This window comes from Juglans regia, chromosome 13 (assembly GCF_001411555.2).
Source record: "Juglans regia cultivar Chandler chromosome 13, Walnut 2.0, whole genome shotgun sequence".
NCBI lineage: Eukaryota > Viridiplantae > Streptophyta > Magnoliopsida > Fagales > Juglandaceae > Juglans > Juglans regia.
The window spans coordinates 14,789,761-14,815,017 of record NC_049913.1 but is presented as its reverse complement, the minus strand read 5'-3'; the positions used below and the strand labels follow the sequence as shown (position 1 = coordinate 14,815,017).

Genomic DNA, 25,257 nt, shown 5'->3' with positions numbered 1-25,257 from the left:
CACAATTTTTTTTTTTTAAGATGTGTACACAAATCTTGAATAGCTTTGAGTTAAGCAAAAAAAAAAAAAATGATAGTTTTAGGGCGGATCTACACCCACCGCTTAGGGCTCCCCGCTAGGCTATTTCAATTTTTTTTGTTTTTTATTTTTATATCATTTTTTAATATTTAAAAATATTTTAAAAAAATAAAATAAAATATTATTAAAAAGTTCTCTCTTAATTTGAGCCTAGCTTTTTCCTTTTAATAATTTGAGCCAATGCAAATGTTCTAAAGTAGGTGGGTACAACCGTACAACATACACTCCTCGCTTCTGCTCTAAGATAGAACATCATACACTCCTATCTTCTGCTCTAAGATTCTGCCCTATCGCTCCCGCAGAAAGGTAAAGGTAAAAGGAGCGTTTGCAACTGTGCAGTGTGCATGCACTACACTCTGAGGAAACCACACACAATCAAGTGCGCGATCATGGCGTCTGCGCTCGCTCTCTTCTTCATCTTCAATCTCGCTTCGTTTCACGGTAAACAAATATTTATATTCAGTAATATACTTAACGGCGACCTTAATCGCATATCTACGACTATTTATTTTATGGCCTTTGAAGTTTCTGAAAAAAGTGTTGATTGCCAGTACCGTTTCGCACCTAAACCTTTCGTTATCGTTTTCAGCTCTGGCCGACTTCGTTCTCGAGGACGGGTACACGGTGAGTACAGTGATCGACGGCCACAAGCTTCGCATGAATCCACACTCGGTTCTCCCTCGATCTGGTTCGTCGGACCTCGTAGTGCTCGATTCTGCCAATAGTGTCTTCTACACCATATCTTTTCCCCCATCCCAAGGTGTTGAAACTGAAACCGAAAGTCTTGGGTTTAATTTTATTAGTGTTGTTATTTTATTGTATCTATTTAGCTGTGAGTATTGGTCTGATGGAGTAATTGCAGAGAGTGTGGTGAGACTTTTATCTGGAGACGGTGTTCGCGGGTATTTGGACGGGAAATTGAGTTCGGCCCGGTTCAATAAGCCTCGGAGCTTTGCGATCGATCTTAAAGGGAATGTTTATGTCGCTGATTTTAATAATGGCCGTACCATTCGAAAGATTAGCGACTCAGGTCCCATCTCTCTCCCACTCTCCATTCGCACTCATACTTAAATCGTTGTCGTTGCTATTATTGGTTGTTGTTTTGTTATTTTTTAATAATGATTTGGTAATGATTTGAAGGGATGATATAGGATGTAGCCATATAATAATAAGTATAGAGTGGATTTATTGGGTTGTACGGCAGTCATCACCTCGTATGTACGCGCGCCGTGTGAATCTGTATAAATAGATAGATATGCGTATGGACGTATGTTGCACTCCCTCATCCCTCAGTCCCAAACTTCTTGTCAGACTACGAGAGGTGTCCCCCCAAAAGACAAAATATATATATATATATATATGTATAATCTTGTCTAATATGTATATCTCCCTTAGTTTTTGATTCTTTTGTTCTTGTTCTCGTCCACAATTCATAATTGGGGATTGGCCATGGCCAGTCTTAAGGGGTAATTGCTAACAATTTTTTAATAGATCTTTCTTATATATCATCAAATTAGAATTTGGTCTCATTTAAAATTTATGGTAACTATATTTTGTTTTCCTGTTTTATTTCAGTAAGTTAAATTAGAATATAATATTCACATTAGATTATTTATCTTTTAAAGTTTGTAATTATCTGGGTGAAACATATTTAACAAAAACCCTCACATTGATTGGATAGTTGACTATGCAGTATGTAATTGCGGTACTTAAAAATTTTAGACATACAACGTTACTACTATACCTTTAACAAATTTTTAGATCGTTTTTATAATTCCTATATAGATTGTTTTCGTAGTTCAACCTCCTCTTAATTGCTATATATGAAAAGCTTAGATGTAAAATTGCCGGTATTCATTGAAGAATGCAAGTTTGAATTTTTTTTTTTCTTTCTTACTTTTTGCTTTTTTTTTTTTATCAATTTGTTAAAGGTGTTCCTAAAAATTTTCAATTCAACTATTTATTCTACACCTAACCAGCCCCTCCAAACTTATTATCTTGGCTTCGTCCCTAGTTATAGGATCAATGGGCCTCCAGTGAATCCAAAAAGAAAATAGCTATATAGTATTCAAATAATTTCTTGTGTAATTGGTTGAGGTGGTTCTGGAAGGTAAAAAAAGAGATGCAGATTGGAGCAGTAGAATACCTCCTTAAACTTCATTTTTGCATTTGCTCTTCCACTTCAAATGGAGGTTTGGGTAATTGATGGTAGGTATTATTGCACATGTTAAACATTCAATTCAAGCCATTACCTTTATGTGTACTATCGCTAAATGGCTACTCTGTACACTGTGTGTGCAGTGATTGGTGTTGACACACTACTTAGTAGTCATGCTCTAGGATGACACTGATGCTCTGGATGTTACAATTTTTTTGAAAACGTTAGCAACTTAGCATGTCTCCTTATGGGCATATGGAACTAAAAGGCTGCTTTCTTAATGACTTTGATGTTTAGGTGTGACAACAATTGCTGGAGGATATTCAGAGAAAGCAGGCCATGCGGATGGACCTGCACAGAATGCATCCTTCTCAGATGATCTTGAGATATCTTTTATTCCTGAATTATGTGCCTTGCTAATTTCAGATCATGGGAATCAACTGGTCCGCCATATTAGTCTCAAGGCAGAGGATTGTGCTCGGGGTTCTAATGCTGGTGAGCTTTTAAGGACTATATGTTTGTACTGCAAATGTATGATATTGCATTTATGATCTATGTGATATTTTTTTGGGCGGGGTTACTTGTTTCGTGATGTTTATAGTTCTAGATTATTGTGAGCTTGAGGTCCCATCACAGCAAACTCAGTTAATCTGTGGTATTGTCCATCCAGTTTGTCCCTTGTATCTTATGAATTGCATTTCAATTTCATGACAGTTGGAAATTCTTTTTTTCTTCTTATTTTGAGTGCATAATATTCTAGTTAGTTTCACAATTTTGAGATCTCTCTGAGAAAGACGCAAATTTCGAAACTATTTTTGGTTGCATTTTACTTCTTTGTAAGAAGACAGTTTTTTAGTATGCAGGAGATGTGTGAAAAGCATGCAATTCTTTTGCCATTTGCCATCAGGACCAGGGTTCACTGACAACATTCCCAATTCCCTTTGTGTGTGTGTAACTCATGATATTTCTTAAGGGCTTTTATGGCTGCTTAGTATCCATTTTCCAGTAGCAGATTCAGCTTCCCCACTTTGTAATTTGTTTTTTTTTTTTGGGGGGGGGGGGGGGGGTAATTTCCTCTGTTTGTTCTTCATTATTGATCTCTTGGCTTCTACCCACACCACCCCCCACCCCCTGAAGAAAAAAGATGCATCTACCATTTTTTTTCTTCTTCTTCCAGCAATGGGAGCAGTTTCAACATGGCTTCTGGGATTAGGACTTTCATGTTTACTTGGCTTAATTGTTGGGATTGCAGTTCGCCCTTATATCATTCCTAGTGTAAGTGCCTTTCGCATCTTTTTTTTTTTTTAATAGTTGGCACGACAAACGATTGCTTACACCTTGTCTGACTAAACTTTGTAGACAGGAAGGCTCCAGGCCCCTCCTTTTGAGCGAGACATGGAAACATCGCCTAATCCTTCTGGGGAAACCAGTACTGATACTCTGCTTCGACATCAAAAGCGCAGCTGCTAGCTCCCCACACTATGCACTCTTGAGGAGACTCTTTTGGTTGAGCCTCTCTCACATATCTCTTATGTTTAGAATTAATAAAGTAAAACCTCTAGTCTTGCACAAGGAAACTATATCTTTGATCGATTCTGATGACACAAGTAGTTGTAAGATAACAAAGTCAGAGATGTATGATGAGCAATTGAGGGATCTGATAACTCTTGATAGAAGTCTGGAGTTGTTAAATATGGCCGACCTCAACCACAATTATGATAGCAAGGAGGGAAGTACCGTTTTGTCCAGCCGCAGTGGAAGGATCGATACTATGATACAGGATAACATCATGGGTCTTGAGCATCTGGCTAAAGAGACAACTCCAATGGACGGTTCTTTGGTGGCCGCCACTTCAGGTTTGGTTAAGCGGAAATGAAACGAAATGAAAGGCAATTTCCTTGTGATGTGGCTTCTATTTAAGTATTTAGTTCCAATGACTTGTTAATGACTATTTTCCACACTACTTATCCGCACTGGATTGCTTGGCTTTATCACTCCTTTGTCTGAGGTTTGTTGGTTTTATTGCTTGTCTATTCAGAAGAGATTTGGGTCTTGTTTGTGTGACAATGTCTTAGGTATCTTAAAGATGTACTCATAATTTCTTTATCAAACATCATTCAAAAACAAAATACTTTTCAAGTTCAAATCTTCAACTTTTTTATCTAATCATTATTTAATTACTACAACTTTTCCAAACTTAATAAAACACAAAAAAATATAAATTTTTTCAAATTTCAAAAATATATTAAAAATTATATTTAAATAATTGTTTAACTTTATAATATTCTTATTTAATTTTTTCTCTTCTTTCCAAAATTTAATAAAACGTCTTAACTTAAACTATTTTACTATTCACAAATAATTTCATTCATTACTATACGGAGAATTCTCGTCTTATTATCCAAACATGTCCTTAAGTGTCCAAACAGCCCTTGATCTGATTAATTTACAGTAGAGTTGCCTTTCCAATTATTGACTAAATTGTGAGATGAAAATCGGCTTTTGTTGATGGATCTTTTCCACACGGAGTCTTGCAGTTTGAACTCCAAGTTTGGAAACCCACAAGGCAGAAAAAAAAAAAAAAAAAGGATGAACGCTCCCATCCCATATGATAACAATCTGGCAGTCGTGCATTTTAGATCTCTTCTGTCTGGGCCGACGGTTGTCTTTGTTTATTGTGGATGGACGTGCAGCTTGTGGATTGACTTGCCTTTGGTACCGCTACAAGCATAGCAACGTTAATAAATACACGAATAATGAGTAATGGTAGAGATATAATCAATTTTACAACATGACATTTTCATGTTCTCCTATTTGGCACATTGGCTTTCCACTCTGCATTTTCTGATCGGGGAAGAAGTCAAGGAAATACAAGAGAATTTTCTACATAAGTAAATCCAAGCATTAGCTAAAAACTCATCCTTGAATAACAAATGGAGGAGGGCCAGACGCCGGTGCTCAAACTTCAAACAGTGGCCTTACAATACTTTTGCGCATCTGAGATTTTTACATCTGCAAAGCTCCCAACAGACACTCCATTTTTTTTTTCGGAAGAAATAATTGATACCACCTGTAACCTAAATATTGATGGACTAATATTCAGATGGAATGGGATCAAAACTATGAATTTGCTTATATGTTTAGCATCAATAGCCATGTCGATAGCCCATAGAATTAATTCGAGAGTTAATATTGTGATGATCAAACATGGGATCTCCATAATTGACTGGCTTTATCACCACAGCTTCACGTTTTCCATCCTGCTCCTGAACTGCCCCAAAGACAATCTCATTGGTTTTCTCACAGCTCTGCTCATAGTAAGTGTATGGGATGGATGAATGATGCCTATGATGATGCTGCTGTTTCTGCTGGTGCTGCTGGTGCTGCTGCTGAAGATCACTATCCCACCCATTAGAGAAAACTCGGCTTTGCCGCAATTGGTGCATCTTTTCTGCATCCTTGGACATGAAAGGGTAGGTTTTACGCGGAGTGGGAGTTCTGGTGTCAATTGAAGGGGGTTCATCTTCATCAGGTATTACAAAGCTCTCTTGCATGGGCCAAGCATTTGAGTGCTTTTGTTGCTGCTGTTGGCTTTGATATTGATAGGTTATTGGCTTCTTTCTAAACCCCGGAAATATTCCTCCTAGAATCTCCACTACTGACACCCCTGTGTTGACAAGAAGCTTTCCAATAGATCCAAAGAAGCCTTCTTCTTGTTTCTCTGGCTCATCTTCTGTTGGGATTAATGGTGGCCTGACTGACTTTAGAGGCTTCTGATATGGACTTGGTGGAATGCTCTTCTCTGTTGCATCCTGATCCTTCAAAAGCATGAGATAAAATGTGACCGACTGTTTCATGTCATCATAAAAGGTGCTAGGAGACTAGATTTATGCTAAGGGAATACAGGAGTATTTTGGGCTTCAAAATATGTATCGACTTTACTCTCATGCTAAAGTTCCTTATGCAAAACATTAATATGCATATCATGAAATCATGGTGTTACCAGTACAGATTTTGCTTACAAGTAGCTTTTTCTTTAGGTACAAGGTGTAAAACTAGACTGGAAGGTAAATTTCAACTTCCAAACACAGCCAAGATATCCCCAGCAAGTACAGGAAAGGATTAAATACTCACATTATGGATTGACACAATTGTACCCACTCTACGTTGCAGCAATGCAAGCATGTAACCAAAGAAGCCAGCCCCAACAAGTATTGCAATTCCTGTGACGATTGAAAAGAGTATATTGTTCTGTAGTATAGAAAAATATTGAAGGGTGAAATTTGGATGAACTAGATTACCAAGAGGAAAACCATTTCCATATTGATAAGCACAATCATCGAAATGGAGTTGGATCTCCCTGATAGCCTGGTTTCCTCTGTCAATGACAAGTAGGGAGCAACTGCTTCCAACGTAAACCACATCAAAGTCATCAGAAAATTTTGCATCTTCACTCGGTCCATCAACATGACCCCCTCCACGGCCCCATTTTCCTCCCGCAATTGTTGTAACTCCTACAAGTAGAATTACAACCATATTTGAAATAAATATAACTTCACAACTCTTATACCAATACTATAATCATCTTACAATGATTTAATGGTAATAAGAAAAACATAAAAAAATGATTTCTACGATCAGATAAAATCCTAAGTCCTTCCGGATAGAAATTATAAAGAAAAAAAGAGACAAGGAACATTTGGTCACGAAAACTTGGTTTTGGTAATGGAAATGTCAAACAAAACATGTATAGCATTTACCCGCATCACTTATCTTCCTAATAGCCATGTTCATAGTGTCTGCAATATAAACGTTTCCTCTGTCATCAACTGTGAAGCCCTTTGGCTGGTTCAACCTTGCCTCTCTGGGTCTTCCATCTACATGTCCAGAATAACCTTCAGGTGATCCTGCAACCAGCTTTGGTCTGCTGTCTGCAGTTTCCGAATGAATTTAAAAATCATTACAAGCACAGAAAATGTGCAGACAATAAAAAGACCAGTCGAACATCAAATCAATTATAAGATAATGGAATTTATGGTCATAATTATGAGATAAGCATGACATAAATCTAAAAGTGGGAAGCAATAAACATCCCAGATGGTAACTGACTTAAATAACTTTTTTGCTTTCTTTAGATGTCAGAATGATCAAATCTGAAAGAATTGTAGTACGATTCTTATATACTTACTTAAGGGCTCGGTTGCGTTTAGGATTTTTGTTGGGTAAGTCTAGTTTAGAAGTTATGGAACTAGAATGCTAATATAGTAGCAAATGGAACACATTCTAGGGTCTAAGTTTGTCCATTTTAGATAAGAAACTTTATAATACCCCAAATTGATGGAAGGAGGTATTCCTTTTTTTCTTAAACTAGACTCCCAGATATAATCTACTGATGGGGTAATATATTCCAAGAACATATACTGATACTGATATATTGTTCTGGTAGTTATAAGCCTCACGTTATTGAGTTAAAGAACATATAAATAACAAATAGTAGAAAAGTTTGAGTAAGGGTGCTATAGGAACTTTGCTATGAGGCACATTGTACCTACTGTGTTCAACAACTAACGAAAGCTAATGACCAATCATGTGTTCAACATCACAGCTGTTAACCTTGACATTCATATTTATGACAAGAGACTATAACTGAATTAATGAACGTCCGAGATCGAAAGAGGCAGAGGTTTTGTGGTTAATATTATCTAACAAATCAAACCTATTTAACTTCTCAGAATGGGTAACCATAGATGCAGAAGCTAAAGGGAAACCATAACAAAACAAAAATTTAGAACAAAACAGAAACGAATTCACCAAAACAAGATGAACCATCAATCAACAAAATTTTCAAGCCATTACAGAAGCACCTACTTACATAGAGAAAGAGAGGCAGATATTCTGTAGATATTACTATTGGCAGAATCCAGAATCAAAAGTTCTCCACTAGGCAACACCTCAACAGTGTAAGGCTCAACTCCAAGCTTGCTTCCGTCAAACACCGTCTCCACGGTATACCCACTCTCGAACTTCACCATCGGACGACCAGAAATCGCTGCACATACAAATCCCACGGTCACCCACCATTTCAGATAACATATCCTGATCTCCATAAACCCCTTCATCAAAAACAAAAACCAGAACAGAAAGCAAAGGAAATATTGCTACTTCCAGAGATCTATACCTGTTTTGGTTGTTGCTTTGAGTGACCACAACCATTTCATAAACACAGACACCGCATTTGAGAAAAACCCACTAATAATCTCTGCTTCAAGAAAAAAGATGCATAGAAAACTCAGATCAAATAAAAGGCAAGCACTTGAGCTCACGTACACAGAGAAACGCACATAGAGAATGGCTCACTCACTTGCAGGAGAAGAAGTAGTAGCTGATGAGACACCTCCAAACAGAACCAAAAGAGTAAGACTCAAAATCAACACATTCTTGCCCATTGCTTCCGTTCTCAAAACGAACCCCAAGAACAGCTCAGACCTGCAGGATAAAAGCTTTCAGCATTACCAGAAACGCTAGTCCATGAGCAGAACTGGGTGAGACGCTCTAGAGCGTGGATGTGGTTTTGAGTTTGCAGCGAAGGGCACTGCGTTTAAGGGTGTGAGAGAGTGGAAGATGGCAAGGATGAAAGAGACAAGGGAAAAAGAGAGAGGAAAAGGAAGGTGAAAAGCAAAGAGCGTTCAGTGCCTCGGTGGGGACAGTGGTAGCGAGCGAGAGAGTGAGTGTGAGAGAGAGAGAATCATATGATGTGATTAATGATATTAATGATGTTGTTGAATTATTTCAAAAAAAAAAAAAAATTGATGTTGTTGAATTTGTGTAATAAATACAAAATTTAATATATATTACTGATTCACACAGCCAACACCATCACATTATTCTCTCCCTGGCTTTCAAAGTCCAAACACAAAGACTGCCCTTTTTATTCGGTAGACTAAGATTCTCCTCCACCCTTCATTTATTGTCACTCATGTTCAAATTGAAAATGCTTAGAGCCTAAGGGGATAATGATATAATAGAGCTAATGATTTCGTGTCAACTTTGAAACTTGATAGATACATTTGTTTATGTATTGTTCATATAACCGTTACATAAATAATACTTTTAACCAGTGCCGAATCTACATATGGCTTGAGGGGGACATGGCCCCCTAAAGTTTTTTAAAATTCAAAATAGTCCCTAAGTTTGATTCATAATTCCATGTATATAGAAATTCCACCCCCTCCCCCAAAAAAATATATATATATAATTTTCTTATTCTCATATGCTTTCTAAAATTTTGTAAAATCTCAATATACATAAAAATGTCTCTTTCTAATTTTTTTCCTATAACCCCTAAATTTTGTATAATTTCTACATATTATCTATTTTCAAAGATGTAACCACACTAAAATTAAATTAAAACTAAGATTAAGAGAAATAATAAACTATTAACATTGACTCCAAAGTTTTTTATTATATAATATTAAGTTTCTTAATATAAAATTCAAAGTGAAAACACCAGAAAAATCATTTAAGATTGATGATTTATATGAAAAATAGTAGAGATGATTTATCCTCTAAACTTCATTGAGCAATGAAAATTTTATTTAAGGTCTCAGTTGTATCATATGTTAATGTGACATCAAAATAGATAGATTTTAAATGAAATTTGAGAAACTAGCTTAGATATTAGAATGAAAGATAACATTCTTGTTAGGGATTAAATTGACTGGGTCAAGCCCTTTGAAAACCTATCACTAAGGGAAGAAATAAAGCCAACAGATAAGGCAGGAAAGAGATAAGGCAAAGAAGTTGGCTCAGACTCCTAAAAAGAAAAGATATCACAAGTCAAGTTGGACTCTATCACTACAAGGAAATAACCTCTATATAAGGAGTAGCTCCCCCACAAATCTGAGGGCTTTCTCGACAGGCTCTCTCCATGCACTCTCCACCAACTCTTCTGATACTAAATTCTCTCATTATATTGAGTGATATGTGAGACCATGAGACATTGTAAAATCATCACCTGTTATATTGGATTTTGTCCCTAATAACCCGTGGACGTAGGCTTTTATGTCAAACCACGTAAATTCATGTGACCCCCTTTATTTACTTTTATTTGCTTATTTATTATCTATTTTATGAATGAATGCAAATAGTACTGTATAGGAGCCTGAATCACCAATGTGGGTCGGTGATGACTCTTTCTTCCTTTCTGGACTGTTGTGCAATTTTTAGCATTAATGATTGGCTTCATCTATGGGATCGACTTTTTCTTTATACCGGAATTGGGAGAAAGATATTCTCTAACTCGCAAGATCATCTACAAAAGTTTAGATTCCTTGATTCTTGAGATTGTCTCCAAAAAATAAATAGATATATATTTATTATATGATATCCGCCACACCCTTACGTGATGTGAATTCTACACTCACAATATTGTCACTGAAACATCAGAGAGTGTGTCAGTACTCCTCACCACAAAACTGCATGGAAACCTCCTCGCCACATGCAGTACCAGTGCTCGCCATGAAAGCTTCTCGTCATCGATTCTCGCCACTAAGAGTTGCTTTCATACATGGTTCCTCGCCACAAAGATGCTTCTCGCCAATTGCCCACTCACGAGATACTTCTCGCCACTTAATCACCGCAAAGCCCCTCGCCATAGTGGGTTTACTCGCCACAGGTACTCGCCACCATAACTCCACTGAAGCTTCTTGCCACTAATAGTTGCTGCCAGTTATGTGTTTCCTCGCCACAATGGGTTTACTCTCGCCACAAGGACTTCAGTTGTCCGTGCATGGATTGCTTGTCGAGAGATGAAGCTTGCCAATTGCTTAACCACGAGATACTCCTCGCCAGTTATGCAACGCACAAAGTGTTCCTCGCAAGTTGCTCGCCCACAAAGTTCTGCTCACCAATTGCTCACCACATGAGGTTACCTCCACCATAGTTGACTTGAAGATTCTCAAGGTCTTCTTGATAAATAAGTTGACCTTAAGAATTGAGGACATCTGTTAGGGACTAAATTGATTGGGTCAAACATTTTGGAAACCTATCACTAAGGGAAGAGATAAAGTCAAGAGATAAGGTAGAAAAGAGATAAGGCAAGGAAGTTGACTCACACTCCTAAAAAGAAAAGATATCACAAGTCAAGTTGGACTCTATCACTACAAGGAAATAACCTCTATATAAGGAGTAGCTCCCCCACAAATTTGAGGGAGGTTCTCGATGGGTTCTCGACATGCTCTCTCCATGCACTCTCTAACAACTCTTCTAAGACTAAATTCTTTCATTGTATTGAGCGATGTGTGAGCTGTGAGATATTGTAAAATTATCACTTATTATAGTGGATTTTGCCCCAACAACCAGTGGATGTAGGCTTTTATATCGAATCATGTAAATTCATGTATCTCCCTTTATTTACTTTTATTTGCTTATTTATTATTTATTTTATAGATAAACGCAAATAGCACTGTATCAAAGCCCAAATCACCAACGTGGGTCGGGGATAACTCTTTCTTCATTTCCAGACTGTTGTGCAATTTTGGTATTAACAATTCTAAAAAATCACTTGATAGTTTATACGAAGAAAATAATTTCTAAATATTTCATATTTACAAAATAATAATGGATGAATATTAGTTTATGAAATATTGTTGTAAAAAATCTGAAACAGATATTAAGTTGTTTTTTTTTAATTTTATTTCTACGTTATTTGGCAAATTATCAAGATTTAATTTTATATATGCTTTATAATTTTGTAATATTTTTTTATTTTACATAAATATCTCGTGCGATAGAAAAGTTGGCCCCCAAAGAAAAATTGCTAGTTCCGCCATTGATTTTAACCCTACACTAACCATTTCATTTATCTAAAGAAAAATGCATGTTGCTCGGCTCGTTACAAAATTATTTAATGCCCCTTAAAATAAGCAAAGAGAATTGTTACACTCATATTGAGATCCTACAAAAGTAAATTCATAAAATGATATGATTTCATATGATATGTTATGTTTACTCTACAATAAAAGTAGTTTTACGTATAATCTAACGTATTATATCAAGACATATCAGTTTATAGATCTCTTTGTAATTAAAGTATTTTTTTGAAAAGAAAAAGTTAACATATTTGCATGCAAAACTTGTAAGATTGCCGTTGAGGTAGAAATGATTATTCTCAATTGGCCGATACAATTAAATGGTTGAGCTTTAAAAAGTGATAGAGATATCTTCCGGACTCTATATCATTAAGGGGTAGTGCTATTATGTCACTCAAGGCGGCTCAATATATTTTGTGGCCTAAGGCGATTATTAAGTACATGAGACTTTGATTTAAAAATGATAGTAATATTTAAAAAATAAAGAATAAAATTTTATTGAAAATTTCAGAGATGCAAAATAAATATTAATATTGTGTTGATTAATAATATCTATAAGTACTATAACATTTTGAAAGAGAATCTAATTTTTCTGTAATTAGAGTATTATCCTTTATCCATATATATACTTCTTTTAATACTTCACTTTGAAAACAAATAAGGCCATTGATGTCAAAATAAACATCATATTTTATAAAATATTCAAGAGTAATATGTCATCATTTTGCTACTTCTATTCCAATTTCACTATTGTCTAAACATTTTATGTAAGATTTTTTTAGTAAAACTTCTATATTTTTTTAGTAAAATATTAATTAGTTATTAAGATTTTGTGTTAAAGATGGGCGGAAAAATATAAAAATGACAATAAACATTTCCAATAAAATCAATTGGCACGATTATTAACTCATGCCCTAAAAATTTTTCAAAAGACAAAACAACTAATAATTATACGAGAAAGAGAGAGTTGGTAATATGATATAGATAAAAGATTCTATCATGAAAAATAATATTAATTATATGACATAATGGTAACAAAACATAAGAGTAGTGCAATTTAAAAATTTTCACACCATTCATGTAACATAATTTAATTTAGAAAAATGATAGTATGACAATTAAATATACCCATCAAATGTGCCCACTCATATATATATATATATATACACATTTAATTTTTTATATTTTCTTAGTTTTTAAAGAAGTGACTATTACTAAATTTTTATCTTTATTTTTTATTTTTTCTTAATGGTTAATGATGTTTAAAAAATGCTTAAAAAAGAAGAAAAAAAAAAAAAAAACTCATTTGTACTAGTGTGCACATTTGGTAGTCACCCTAACATTGTTCTTTAATTTATAAGGAATTTGCTATTTATTATTTTTGTACATCACACACAATAATTTTTTAAAATTTTTTTTGTTTTATTTTTCTTAAATTAATTAAATTTTTCTACTCATAATCTATACACTATATATTTAATAAGAGAAAAAAATTAAAAATAAAAAACTTATATGTGGTGTGCGAGGAATAATAAATAAGATTTTTCAATTTGTAATATTTAAATTCTAAAATTAATGATATACACATAATATATTATACAATATATTATATAATAATGTTATAAAATGAAAATATTTTTATAAGATATTTTATAAAAATATATTTTATTTAAAATATAATTATATAAAATATTATAAAAAATATTGTGTTTATACAGATAATTTTGATTGATAAAGGGGAAGTTGAAGTGACTGATGGAGCTGCCAGTCGTGTCGTGGAGGGATGACTTTGGGGGAGAAGAGGCCAATCATACGAATTGAATGATGGTGACGTGGCAAGCACAGTTCTACACCCCACAGAAAGTCGGCTGGAAATTAATTCATAAGGGTAGTGATAGGCTTACTACCTATCTACTACCCATCTACTACTTGTAGTATTTTTATTTTTTTATTATTTTATTTTTAAGTATTTTTTTAACATTCTTAATCATTAAGAAAAAATTAAAAAAATATATAAATTTACTAATTATCACTTCCTTAACTATTAAGTAAAATAAAAAATTATAAAAAAAATCAAATATAAAAAAAATAGTAAATGAGTAGTAAGAGGGTAGTAACCCTATCATTTTCCAATTCATAAACCGTCCCATGTGATATGAAACAGTGGCAACAAGGAATGTAAAGGACACCTGCATTTTGATTGGCCCATCCTCTTGCGCATCCTCGGCTCGAAAGTCGAAAATTTCATTCATAGCCAGCTGGAAATATAAGTCTTTTTTTTTAAAAAAAAAATTTTATTATTTTTTTTTAATAGAGCTTTGAGTTTTACTAAATAAAAACCATCTATTCAAAATTATTTACTATTTAGTTAACTAAAGCGCTTTTAAGATTAATTATGGTAATTTTTAAAAATGTAGCTTTAATTTAATACTTTTTATAAAAAAAAAAGAAAAATAGACTTTTAGATTTTTTAAGTATTTATTATACTTTTTTATAAATTTATTAAACATATCAGTTTTTTTAAAGAGCTCTTTTTAAACTTCCAAACTCCCAAATAGGCACTCAATCTTGATAATATTAAATTTGTTTTAACCTACATAATGACCAAAGCGAATTGAAATTTTTCAAATTGGCATTGAACCCAAGCAAAAATCATTGTCAACAAGGCTTAAATCAAATTAGCCATAATGTAATTGTATAAAAATAAACTTACAAAATGATGTGTCTTGATATGGTATGTCAGACTATAAAATTACTTTTATTATAAAATAAATTTAACGAATCACATCAAACCATAAAAATGTACCTTTTTTTTTTGTTTTGGTGTGTACCCTTTTTGTTTGTTTTGGTGTGTGCTTTTGAGATTTTGAAAAAGAACCTTTGTTAGTAGTAGTGGTACCATATGAATCAGTCTCCTTTTTCTTTTTATGGGATTCCCTACCTCTCACCCTGTCTGTCTCCCATACACTTCTAAACAGGTTTTAGTACGAGTTTAAAGCATTAGCATCCCACTCCCTAAAGTTTAACTATTTTCCATCCTTTTTACCGATATTCAAAGGGAAATATATCTTTCTCTCATTTATATATTTTTTGGAGAGTAGGAAAGAACACATTACTTTTTAGTTTCTAGTAAGAGTAGAGAAAGAAACAAAAGCAATAATTGAAGAATATAAAGCTTTTAGGGATGCTATTGAGAGTGCAAAGCTACATATTTTCACTACTTTAGGATGGCTGATTGGAATACCTTTTTTTTTTATGGCTTTAGCTAAAGTTTGGATGAAAAGCTACAAATAATGCCATCTCCCAAAGTAATTTGCAATTTTAACTGAATTGCTTCATGAAATTCGTCCTAAATGTGAATATATCTACTTTCTTAATGAATCATTATCCAAACTACCATTTATGGGGAAAATGAAGTGTCCGATAAGTTAGTAGCTGAAGTAGGGGGTGGCTAATCATGCAGCTAAACTATACATGACTTGACACGACACAAACACGACCTGTTAACTAAACTGTAGCATTCAATTTGTTTTTAGCCCAGAGAAAAACTCAAACCAGCTTTCAAAATTAGGTAGAAGAGAGTAAGTATTAGATATTCTTTGGAGTACTGAGGATGATAATATTTACACCATCCATACTCTATGAGTACTTAATAATTTTCCAGTAAAAGAAGCTTGTGCTGATATAATCCTTGTTTATAGTCATCTTCGATATCACAATCATAAGCCATATTCAAGAAAAATAAAAATAAGGTCACAAAGAAAAAGGTAAATTAGAATTAACAAAAAGTTAAGGCATAAGAGAACATCATTTTCACGCCATGAATGGTTGTTTTATGTCCATTCATTCCATTCACAAAGCGAGGGCTACTTGGATCTTAGGTTGAATGATGCAGCGTGAATCAGTTAGATCCTTTCTTCTTCTTTACAAGAAATAAAAATCAGGAAATAAAGCATCTTTTACCCACACAAGACAAAACTGAAAAGACAAAAAGCCGTGAGCTTAAAATATTTACAAGACATGCTAATTCGGTGGCACCTAATGCAGAAAACGGCAGACACAGAATATGATTGGTTTTAGCTGTTAGAAATGGACTACTGGGTATCAAGATCAAATTGAGCTCATGTATTGATTGTGACAAAAGCAGAGTGTACCTCCTATACATGTAACGGTGCCCGATCACTTGCAAACAGCCATTATAGACATCTGAAAATATAATCCCGTGGGCAACTAGCGTAGATACAAGATAGATAGATGGTCACCATATACAATGACAAAGTACCATCAAGTTCTCCATGATCCTGACAAGCCCACCAAATCAACTTCTAGCAAAGTGAAAAACGTGTTTGGGACATCATGAAGGATCAGAATTGCATCCCACAAGGTCCTGCTATCATGTTAGCAAAAACTTTTTTTTTTTTCCCGGTCATAGATGAGATCCCTCAGAGCAAAAAAAAATAGATCATGTATATGGAACTTGCATATCTGTGCCAGTCAATCGGCTCTAACTCAAACAGTACTCTCAAAAGAAACCTGGATATGGGCAAGACGTCTAGGCTTTGGACTTGAAGCAGTAGCCAGTCCTTGAAGTAACTTCACAACATCGGCAGCATCATCAAGATAATACTTAGCCTTGCTTGGTTTTCGGCCAACGGTGCAAGCAAAGATCTCGGGAGCCATATGCAAGGATGGACTATAGACTGTGCTTAATATGCTCTCAAACATGTCTTCATCGGATCTATCGTCTCCGATGCACATCACAAAATCCGGTGGCGTCCCATCATCAACCATTCTCAATAGAACCTTTTCTGCAACTAACCCTTTGCTTACTCCCTGCACGTAACAAGACGTTAACCATCAATTTCAGCCAAGCCTGTCCAGGTTCACATGTAACAGCAAAACAAGAAAAAGGGCAGGGAGTTGGGTTTGAGGAGCAATCATACCTGGGGCTTAACTTCAACAATATGCTGGCCCCTGTTCACAACTGCTGGTTCATTAGAAAGTACACTTTCCAGGTGATCCAGCAACTCCTTCGCTTGGCATGATCCAAAGTCAGGGTCTGCATCTTGATGGTGCCATACCAAAGCACTCTCTTTAATTTCTATGTTGGAGCCATCCGTTGCCTCTGTATACAATCGCATCACAGGTTCCACAATATTTTTCCAATCAAGATCAGCAGCCACTGGACTGGTTTCCCACTCAGATGATCGATTCCACCTGCAACAAGAAAAGAGCAAAAGACATCTCAGATTCTATAGGAAAGAGGCCTACTGGATGTCCAAAGCTCAGTACTAACATACCTCAGGAAGTATCCATGTTCAGCAGCTATTCCCAGCATCTCCAGTGGAGCAAACCACTCACTCAGAGAACTCCGCCCCCTCCCACTAACAATAAATACAGTGTTCTTGGGATCCTTGCACAGAACATTGAGAACAGAAATGACTTCAGGGCTGGGGGATTTAATAATAGAAGCATGTGGAACAACAGTGCCATCATAGTCCAGAAATATTGCTCTTCTGTTGGTTCTTTTGTACGCCGAGACAATGTGATCAATGGACAACTTCCTAAATCCAGGAGAAAGAGAAACAACTCTAAATCCCAGACCCAAGCCAATCCCCCAGCATCGCTTACTGTAATGATCCCGGCACGCTCTCTCTAAGTCCTGCATAAAGCTGCGGGCCCAGTAAGCGACATCATGAGAACTGACATACCGATAGTGTTTCTCATGCCGCAACTGCTGCTCAGAACCACGCATGGTGATGGCCGTTTCCAAGGCATCAGCCACAGCATCAATGTCCCAAGGATTAACCCTGATTGCTCCACTTAAAGAAGGCGAACAGCCTATGAACTCAGACACAACAAGCATGCTTGTTCGAGGAGAATCGGGTTTTATACCCATAGTTTCATCCATATAAGGAGTACCCTGTCTGCAAACAATATACTTGTAAGGCACCAAGTTCATACCATCCCTCACAGCATTCACAATGCAACATTCTGCCACCGCATAATAGGCAGACTTCTCAAAACAAGGAACAGGACGATCAATAATGACCACCGGCTCATAATTAGGGGAACCATACACCTCATTGATCCTTTTAGCGGTTAAGTAGGTCTCTCTCTTTGCTTCCTGAACATCTTTCCCAGATCCCCTGGCAGGATTCACTATCTGAACCAGAACGATCTTTCCCTGCAGCTCTGGCCGTTGCTGCAATAGCTGTTCCACAGCTAGAAGTTTCAGACTGATGCCTTTAAATATATCCATGTCATCAATACCAATAATCACCTTTTTGCCCTTAAACTGCTCTTGAATTTCTTTAATCTTGGCAGATGTTGAGGGAAGATTAAGCACGGATTCTAGCCGACCCATATGAACACCAACAGGAAGTATTTTAATGTAAACTGTGCGGCCAAAGTAATCTAATCCAATGTGTCCCCGTTTTGATTCATAGTCCAAGCCCAACATTCTACTGCAGCATGAGAGGAAGTGACGTGCATAATCAAATGTATGGAAACCAACTAGATCACAATTTAGCAGTCCCCTCAAAATATCATCTCGAACTGGCAAAGTTCGGTATATCTCCGATGATGGAAATGGGCTGTGCAGAAAGAACCCAAGCTTGACTCTATTATACCGCTTCCTCAAAAATGTGGGTAGAACCATTAAATGATAATCATGAACCCAAACAGAATCATCCTCAGGATTAATTATTTCCATTACCTTGTCTGCAAATATTTTGTTTGCAGAAACATAGGCCTGCCAAAGCAAGCGGTCAAAACGATCACCATGGTCTGGGCACATGGGTAGCATATAATGAAAAAGAGGCCATAGTTGCTGTTTACAGAACCCAAGATAAAACTTTTTCTGGAGGTCATGTGGTAGAAATGTAGGCACACAATTGAAATTCTCGAGCAGTTTTTGTGCAACCTCTTCTTGTTCATTAGCATCTATTTCAATCTTAAGGGAACCCACATAAAATACTTCTGTTTCAGGAGAAAAACCATCCTTCAATTGTAACAAAAGTGAATCCTCATCCAAACTGAAGCACCACTTGTCCGTTTCTGCATCCCTTTTGGCATGCAAAGGTAGCATATTAGCCACTATAATTTTCCTCTCAACACAAACATCAGAATCCCCATCATTACTGCCATAACCGTCCAAATCAGATATGATTCCTGGTACAGTCATGACCCGTGGAAGAACTCTGGGGGTATGAGGAACATCCAATAGGTCTCCAGAAGCCAAGTCTAAAAAGTTCACACGTGATCTTGATGCCATGAATGACAAGCGATACAATCCTTTCTAGTAAATCATACAAAAGAACACTTCCTAACAAAAATCTTTTCAGCAGAGCTATCAAAAACCCTAGAAAAAAAAAAATGGATTGCACACATCATTAAGTGGTTATAATCAGAACTCTACAATCCACACAAATATTTTCATCCAAATATTTATTTTAAAAAACAATTTAGAATGTCTGTTATTTGATTGCTCGGGTGTAGTATCAAGGTGGCCATTCTCAAGAGATATTTTTCACAATTATGCCAACTACAATAAATCCAATAAAGATTTATTAATTATTAAAAAAACAGAAAACAAAAATTTCAAACTTTGTATGGCTGCACATTTTTTACAAGCTCCTTCTGTTCAATGCGAGTTATAAAGAAGGATTAAAAAGTTATAAAAGAAGCACCATTCACTGATGCACTTCTGAAAATTACTTAAAACAAACCAGGAAAAGGATGCAATTAATTTGCTCAAAGGATAACGCGGGAAGTATCCGACAGAATTTCCATTTTGCTTCAAAAGATGGAAAAAAGGAATTAGCCAGGAAAAGGTGTTTAAACAAACTATGAACTTTCATCAGAAGTTATAAATCATCTCAAAGAGAATACAGGGTTTTTTTTTTTTTTTTTGGTGACAAGACAAGAGAATACAGAATTATGTAATTTGTTTAACCAATTATCAACATCTGTCCAGTAGGAAAATGTTCAGAAAACCAAACTAGAACTTGGGATCCCTTTATAAACTAAGGTTAGAAAGCCACCGCCAAAATCAGATGGTGCCCATGATGTGATTGTTAGATTAATCATAAATTTAATACGTGTGCCAAAGCTAAAGGCTGCCCTCTCTCAGCAGGATGTTGGTCCAGCCTCAATGGTAAACAAGGTAACATCAAAGAGGATAGCAAATACATTACCGGTGATCAAGGTGGTTGAGTTGGGGTTCAGACCCATTAGATGATTTGACTTCTGTATTGTACACATTTTACAGATTAACCCAGGCTCAGCCCAACCTTTTGAACCTTTGAAATTAACCCAACCCAACAGAACTAGACCTGCAGGCTGCAGGCTGTACAACTAATTCCAATCCCAGCTTGCAAAAGGAAAAAAATAATGGCTTGGGTTGGAATCGGGCAGAGCTTGGGTTAATTAGTAAAGTTTGGGTGGGTCAGGCTGATCTTCAACTGCATCAGGTTTGGGCTAACAGGGTAGTATTTAGCAAGAAAATAATTTATAACATGACTAAATCATGAACTTATCATCTCTTAATTGTCATCGAAATACATTATTTTGACAACATAAAATAGATGCAGGAGATGAGCTCGAGGACAAAATTTTAAATGTAACATTAAAAAGACTGTCATATGAATTCTAGACTTGAATATTGGTGCTACAGGCTGAATGATGGATCGTGAAGGTTGAGTTTGGGTTGCCCCGAGACCCACCCCATGACAGAAAAACCCCAACCCAAGCTAGTCCAAAGTCCAGGTTGCACTCAGTTTGGGCTGGATTAGCAAGCACAAGTTGCAAACACCTATTTGTTTGCACCACTTTCTCAGTTCAAATTGAAACTAAGAACTTCTCAAAATTTCTTGCAACACTTTTCATTAACAATTTTAACTTCATTCAGATGCAAGAATTACATCACAAGATTATCATTATTGGTACCCATAGAATTTAATTTCTATAGGAATGCCTAAAGAAATGGAAATTAGCTTATATTCTCTAGCAAGTTGAAATATGGTCCAAAACTCGAATAATTATTCAAAATGACATTGGAGAAGTGGAGTTATTACCAAAGTTTTAAATTCCATTCCGGTGACTGTTTCAGTTGAGATACTAGAACGGAATATTTCGGTACCAGTCTGTTTCGGTATACCGTTTCGAGATAGTGGTTATATGAATAAATTATATACATATAAACTATATTTTAAAATAACATCAATACAAGTTTTAAATACACATATTTAAAAAACTCAATAATACTTCTTAGTTCTCAATCCAACCATGCATCTTCATCGCACACCTCATTCAAAGTCATCTATCATCACTCAAATAATTCAGGAATACAATGAAGCATACGAAAACAATAAGCTGGAATTTCAAATGGAAATCCAACTTTACATCTTCCTCAACACCTAGTCTCAGAAAATCTCTGGCTATCACGCATTTCATTAAAATCCAAACAGGGCTATTTGTATCAAGGATTTTACATAAAATATGAAGTATTTTCAGTTAGCATTCAATTATTTTGACTTTTTCAATCCAAGGAAAGTTTTATTGCCGATTTGACCCCTTGGGAGAGGGTGTTAAGTTGCTAAGTGGCCTCGTACTGTTGGCCAGGAGATATATTCTCCACTTCTTCCAGCCTTTGCCAAACAGGAATATTTGCAGAACTTCTCCCCTAAGACAAGTTGTGAAGTTCTTATAAAATGCACAACAAAATGGTTAAAAAATTTAATCTGCAAATTTATAAAAAGAATACAGTTAATCATTCAGGGAGTGAGGATTGAGGAAGAGTCAAAACAGAGGGCAAACTTATTTTTGAAGTTTTGAGAACTAGGGATTTGACTTTTGTCAGGAAGGGGGATAAGTAAAAATGGACAGAAACGACAGTTTTGTCCCTCAATATACAAGATAATTACGAGAATGACATGTATACAGATTCCAGACCGACATGTTTCAGCCGAAATAACGAAATCTGGCTGGTACAGACCAGTACAGAATAGATACCTAAATCGTGCCAGTTACTGTTCCAGCACGGCAAATTCCAGCCGTTCCAGCCGGAACCGAACGAAAATTAAAACCTTGGTTATTACTAATTCAGTCAACACAAAATGAATATGACCCTTCCTCTGAAAAAAAATATTGAACCCATATATTAAGAGAGAGAGAGAGAAGGATTGGTGTAAACACAATTGCGATAAACTCCAAATATGGGAAACAAAGCAAAAGTAAAAGTGAAGAGATAATAACAAATACATATAAATAGCTAGTTGCAAGTTTTAAAAGCCAAATATATGAAGTTCCAATCTTAAAAAAAAAAAAAAACTTCAACATTTACTTTGGCCTGAAGCATCACAATCTCTTGTTAATATTTAATATCATGCACGAATGTACATGAGAATTAAAACTCAAAATTTATTATTTATCCTATGAAATAACAATCATCCCACTAAAACACAATATATGCCACACATAGACAAGCAAGCTTGAGTGAGTTCCAAGACATTAAGGTATATAGTTATTTTAAGCTCCCACCCCCCACAAAATAAGCAAGAACAGTTTCCATCTTTCCACATTTTCTGCAAGAGATGATAATGATCATGAAGAAATCTCAAATGCAACTTATTTAACATTGATCTTAATATCGAACCTCTAAAATCGAACAATCTACCAGGTAAAGGGGAAACGAGTCTTTGAAAACGGTCTATGACTCCATTTACGTTTAAGGATGCCTAACCTTGATCGTGCAGGTAATAAAAATACATCCACACATGAAGGTGCCTTTTTTTTTTTTTTAATTTATCAAAAAATAAAGTTTATAGGGAAAGTATTTTCCTCAGAATACTTTTCTAAATGATATCTAATTTTGGATCTTGCACAAGAGAAATCTTTTCTAAGGTAGTAACAATACCTCCACACTGAAGTTATCTTTTTGTGAACTGCAGTTCTATCGGAAATTTTTTCCCTCAAAACAAACGGAGCCATAACCGAGAACAGCACAAAACTCTGATGGCTCGTATATCAAAACAGTAGTACTAAACCAAAAACCCACGCAGAAGTAACACAATTCATTATTAAAGCTATCCACTACGATAAAACCTTCAAGATCTCAACGTAACAGCAAGAAAATTACGTTATTGGAAACCAAAAGATCTTACCTGAACAAGTTCAAACAGATGTCCAATTTTTGAAGTCTCGACGACACCTTGATTAGATAAATTCCTGCCAAAACAGTCCATCTTACCACATAACCCGGCAAATCCAAACATATAAGATATAACATGTGTATATAATATATATACATACACATGTGTGTATATACATACACATAGGGATGTAAGTTTTGGAATCATAGAAAAACGCTCTTACGAGTTACGCCCCGTCAGGTTGCCAGGAAACAAAATGAAGTGAGAGACTCTTTATTCTCGTACTTGTATTCACCGATGAGACACCAGAGATTAAAAAACGTAAATTTTCTTTCGGTATCTTCCTCTTTTTTGCAACTATTTTCTCGGCAACCGTACGGGGCGTGAAGGAAATTCAACAAAACAAAGTTCATACCAACTCAAACGTAGATCAGAGGAAAAACACGAGCTTCAACGGTCAAAAACCTGAGCCTCAGGTATGCCGCGATCGAAGAAGGTTGCGGCGGCGATAATTTCCGGCCGTAGTTTGAGAGCGGGTTTAGGAAAAGAAGAGAATTGGGGAGGGTGCGTTTGGATCGCTGGAATAATTAGCGAACGATGGAGGACCCGAAATGTGCAGAAAATGGAGATTTTTTAAATTTTCCTCAGACAGAGATTTTATCTATAAATATATTTATATAATTATTCTCTTGGATAAGCTTTAGCCAGTTTTGGCTTTGGGCTTCGGATTGCCTTTTCGATTTTCAACTCTACGGCTACGAAATTACCAGAATATCCCTCTTTGTCTTCCCGATCGTGGATCGCCATTTGTCAACTATTCTAATCGACCATAATACAGATTGCCTTCTTGGCGATAGTGGTGGAGAGAAAAAGGGCATTGAGAATGGTGGATCATTTTAGCTCCGTTTGGATAACTGTTTTATCTCGTCTTATTATTATAATTTTTTAAATTTTTTATATAAAATATAATAAATATTTTAAATTTTAAAATATTAATAATATTAAAAATAATATTTTATTTAATATTTTATTTAATTTTTAACTTTATTCTCAACTCATTATTCAAATGACACTTTAGACTCATTTGATTACATAGAAGATATCAGATGAGATAAAAATTAAAATTTAAATAAAATTTTATTAAATAAGATTTTTTTAATATAATTTTTATTTTAAAATTTTAAAAAAATTAAATTATTTATTATATTTTATGCATAAATTTGAGAAAATTATAATAATTAGATAAAATGAAATGATTTGTGTAACCAAACGAAATTTGAATTCTCAACAAACCATATCATAATTTATAATATTGATATATTATATTTATTTTTAAAAATTTAATTATTATATTTGTGTAAGATTTGAATAATTAAAAGACCATCTATGTGCTTATGAGAACGAACAAAATAATTTTATTTTGAAGTATGCGTTTTAACTTTTAATTCATCCTATTTTGTCCAAATATCATATTTGGTTTCATAGCACTGAATGATATATTATAAAAAGAATTATTTTATTATCAAGTCGATATGTAGAGTATATCATCTATATTATTTAAATAATATAATTTAAATTTTAAATTAAATTATGTCACTTAAAAAAATTTTAGAATAAGAGTAAGAGTATTCTTATGAAAATAAAAACAGCAAACATTTTATATTAATAGAAAGTTAGGCCAAAGGATGTAATTTAAGCTAAAAATTAGAAAATGCGAAAAGTGGTGGTAGTTGGGGTTAACCCAATACCTACTATTTAATAAATTGCTAAGGTGGGTCTCGTAGTTGATAAAAAACATTATCCTCCACTGCTTTTTATTTCTTTTATTTTGGTTTTCAATTTTATATAATATCCAAGGGGTTTCTTCTAGAGTTTATATAATTTTTAATAGTCAACAATGGTTTGGTCAAATGGGAATATGCGGAGCTAAAGGCTTTTTTTAAATTTTTAATGATTTTCATTATTATATATATATATATATATATATATTCTTGTCGCT

General features: G+C 34.9%; 3 protein-coding genes across 12 annotated transcripts; 1 reads left to right on the top strand and 2 right to left on the bottom strand.

The window, feature by feature from the left end:
- The first annotated feature begins 230 nt into the window (after positions 1-230).
- LOC109009320 lies at positions 231-4,289 on the top strand. Of its 2 annotated transcripts, none has more exons than XM_018989762.2 (6): positions 231-519; positions 668-838; positions 941-1,108; positions 2,534-2,731; positions 3,414-3,511; positions 3,600-4,289. In XM_018989762.2, exons 1-6 carry the CDS (start codon positions 423-425, stop codon positions 4,110-4,112), a joined length of 1,245 nt encoding a protein of 414 aa, XP_018845307.1. In that variant the 5' UTR covers positions 231-422; the 3' UTR covers positions 4,113-4,289. The 2 variants fall into 2 exon arrangements, with proteins under 2 accessions (XP_018845307.1, XP_018845308.1); XM_018989763.2 differs by having other exon boundaries at positions 268-519; positions 3,596-4,289.
- A 701-nt stretch (positions 4,290-4,990) lies between these two features.
- LOC109009321 lies at positions 4,991-8,973 on the bottom strand. Of its 4 annotated transcripts, none has more exons than XM_018989765.2 (7): positions 8,598-8,973; positions 8,415-8,495; positions 8,109-8,285; positions 6,997-7,167; positions 6,538-6,750; positions 6,371-6,459; positions 4,991-6,054 (listed from the first exon to the last, which is right to left on the bottom strand). In XM_018989765.2, exons 1-7 carry the CDS (start codon positions 8,680-8,682, stop codon positions 5,383-5,385), a joined length of 1,488 nt encoding a protein of 495 aa, XP_018845310.1. In that variant the 5' UTR covers positions 8,683-8,973; the 3' UTR covers positions 4,991-5,382. The 4 variants fall into 4 exon arrangements, with proteins under 4 accessions (XP_018845310.1, XP_018845311.1, XP_018845312.1 ...); XM_018989766.2 differs by having other exon boundaries at positions 4,991-6,048; positions 8,415-8,498; positions 8,598-8,918; XM_018989767.2 differs by having other exon boundaries at positions 4,991-6,048; positions 8,598-8,916.
- A 7,230-nt stretch (positions 8,974-16,203) lies between these two features.
- LOC109009323 (probable alpha,alpha-trehalose-phosphate synthase [UDP-forming] 10) lies at positions 16,204-23,909 on the bottom strand. 6 transcript variants are annotated; one of them, XM_035683983.1, is made up of 5 exons: positions 23,482-23,907; positions 23,271-23,334; positions 17,406-19,468; positions 17,049-17,322; positions 16,204-16,938 (listed from the first exon to the last, which is right to left on the bottom strand). In XM_035683983.1, the coding sequence occupies exons 3-5, from the start codon at positions 19,379-19,381 to the stop codon at positions 16,615-16,617; spliced, it is 2,574 nt and encodes an 857-aa protein (XP_035539876.1). In that variant the 5' UTR covers positions 19,382-19,468; positions 23,271-23,334; positions 23,482-23,907; the 3' UTR covers positions 16,204-16,614. The 6 variants fall into 6 exon arrangements, with proteins under 6 accessions (XP_035539876.1, XP_035539878.1, XP_035539875.1 ...); XM_035683985.1 differs by having other exon boundaries at positions 17,406-19,350; XM_035683982.1 differs by having other exon boundaries at positions 23,674-23,907.
- Between the last annotated feature and the right edge of the window lie 1,348 nt (positions 23,910-25,257).

Excerpts from the sequence above, each read along its gene's own strand:
- LOC109009321 (XM_018989764.2), bottom strand. The coding sequence starts at position 8,682 with ATGGGCAAGAATGTGTTGATTTTGAGTCTTACTCTTTTGGTTCTGTTT. Across the intron at positions 8,286-8,414 it reads CAAAGCAACAACCAAAACAG|CGATTTCTGGTCGTCCGATG; the intron begins GTATAGATCTCT and ends TTGTATGTGCAG. Across the intron at positions 6,055-6,370 it reads CAATTGTGTCAATCCATAAT|GATCAGGATGCAACAGAGAA; the intron begins GTGAGTATTTAA and ends ATGCTTTTGAAG.
- LOC109009323 (XM_035683983.1), bottom strand. The coding sequence starts at position 19,381 with ATGGCATCAAGATCACGTGTGAACTTTTTAGACTTGGCTTCTGGAGAC. Across the intron at positions 17,323-17,405 it reads GAACATGGATACTTCCTGAG|GTGGAATCGATCATCTGAGT; the intron begins GTATGTTAGTAC and ends TTCTTGTTGCAG. Across the intron at positions 16,939-17,048 it reads TTGTTGAAGTTAAGCCCCAG|GGAGTAAGCAAAGGGTTAGT; the intron begins GTATGATTGCTC and ends TGTTACGTGCAG.
- LOC109009320 (XM_018989762.2), top strand. The coding sequence starts at position 423 with ATGCACTACACTCTGAGGAAACCACACACAATCAAGTGCGCGATCATG. Across the intron at positions 839-940 it reads ATCTTTTCCCCCATCCCAAG|AGAGTGTGGTGAGACTTTTA; the intron begins GTGTTGAAACTG and ends GAGTAATTGCAG. Across the intron at positions 2,732-3,413 it reads TGCTCGGGGTTCTAATGCTG|CAATGGGAGCAGTTTCAACA; the intron begins GTGAGCTTTTAA and ends TTCTTCTTCCAG.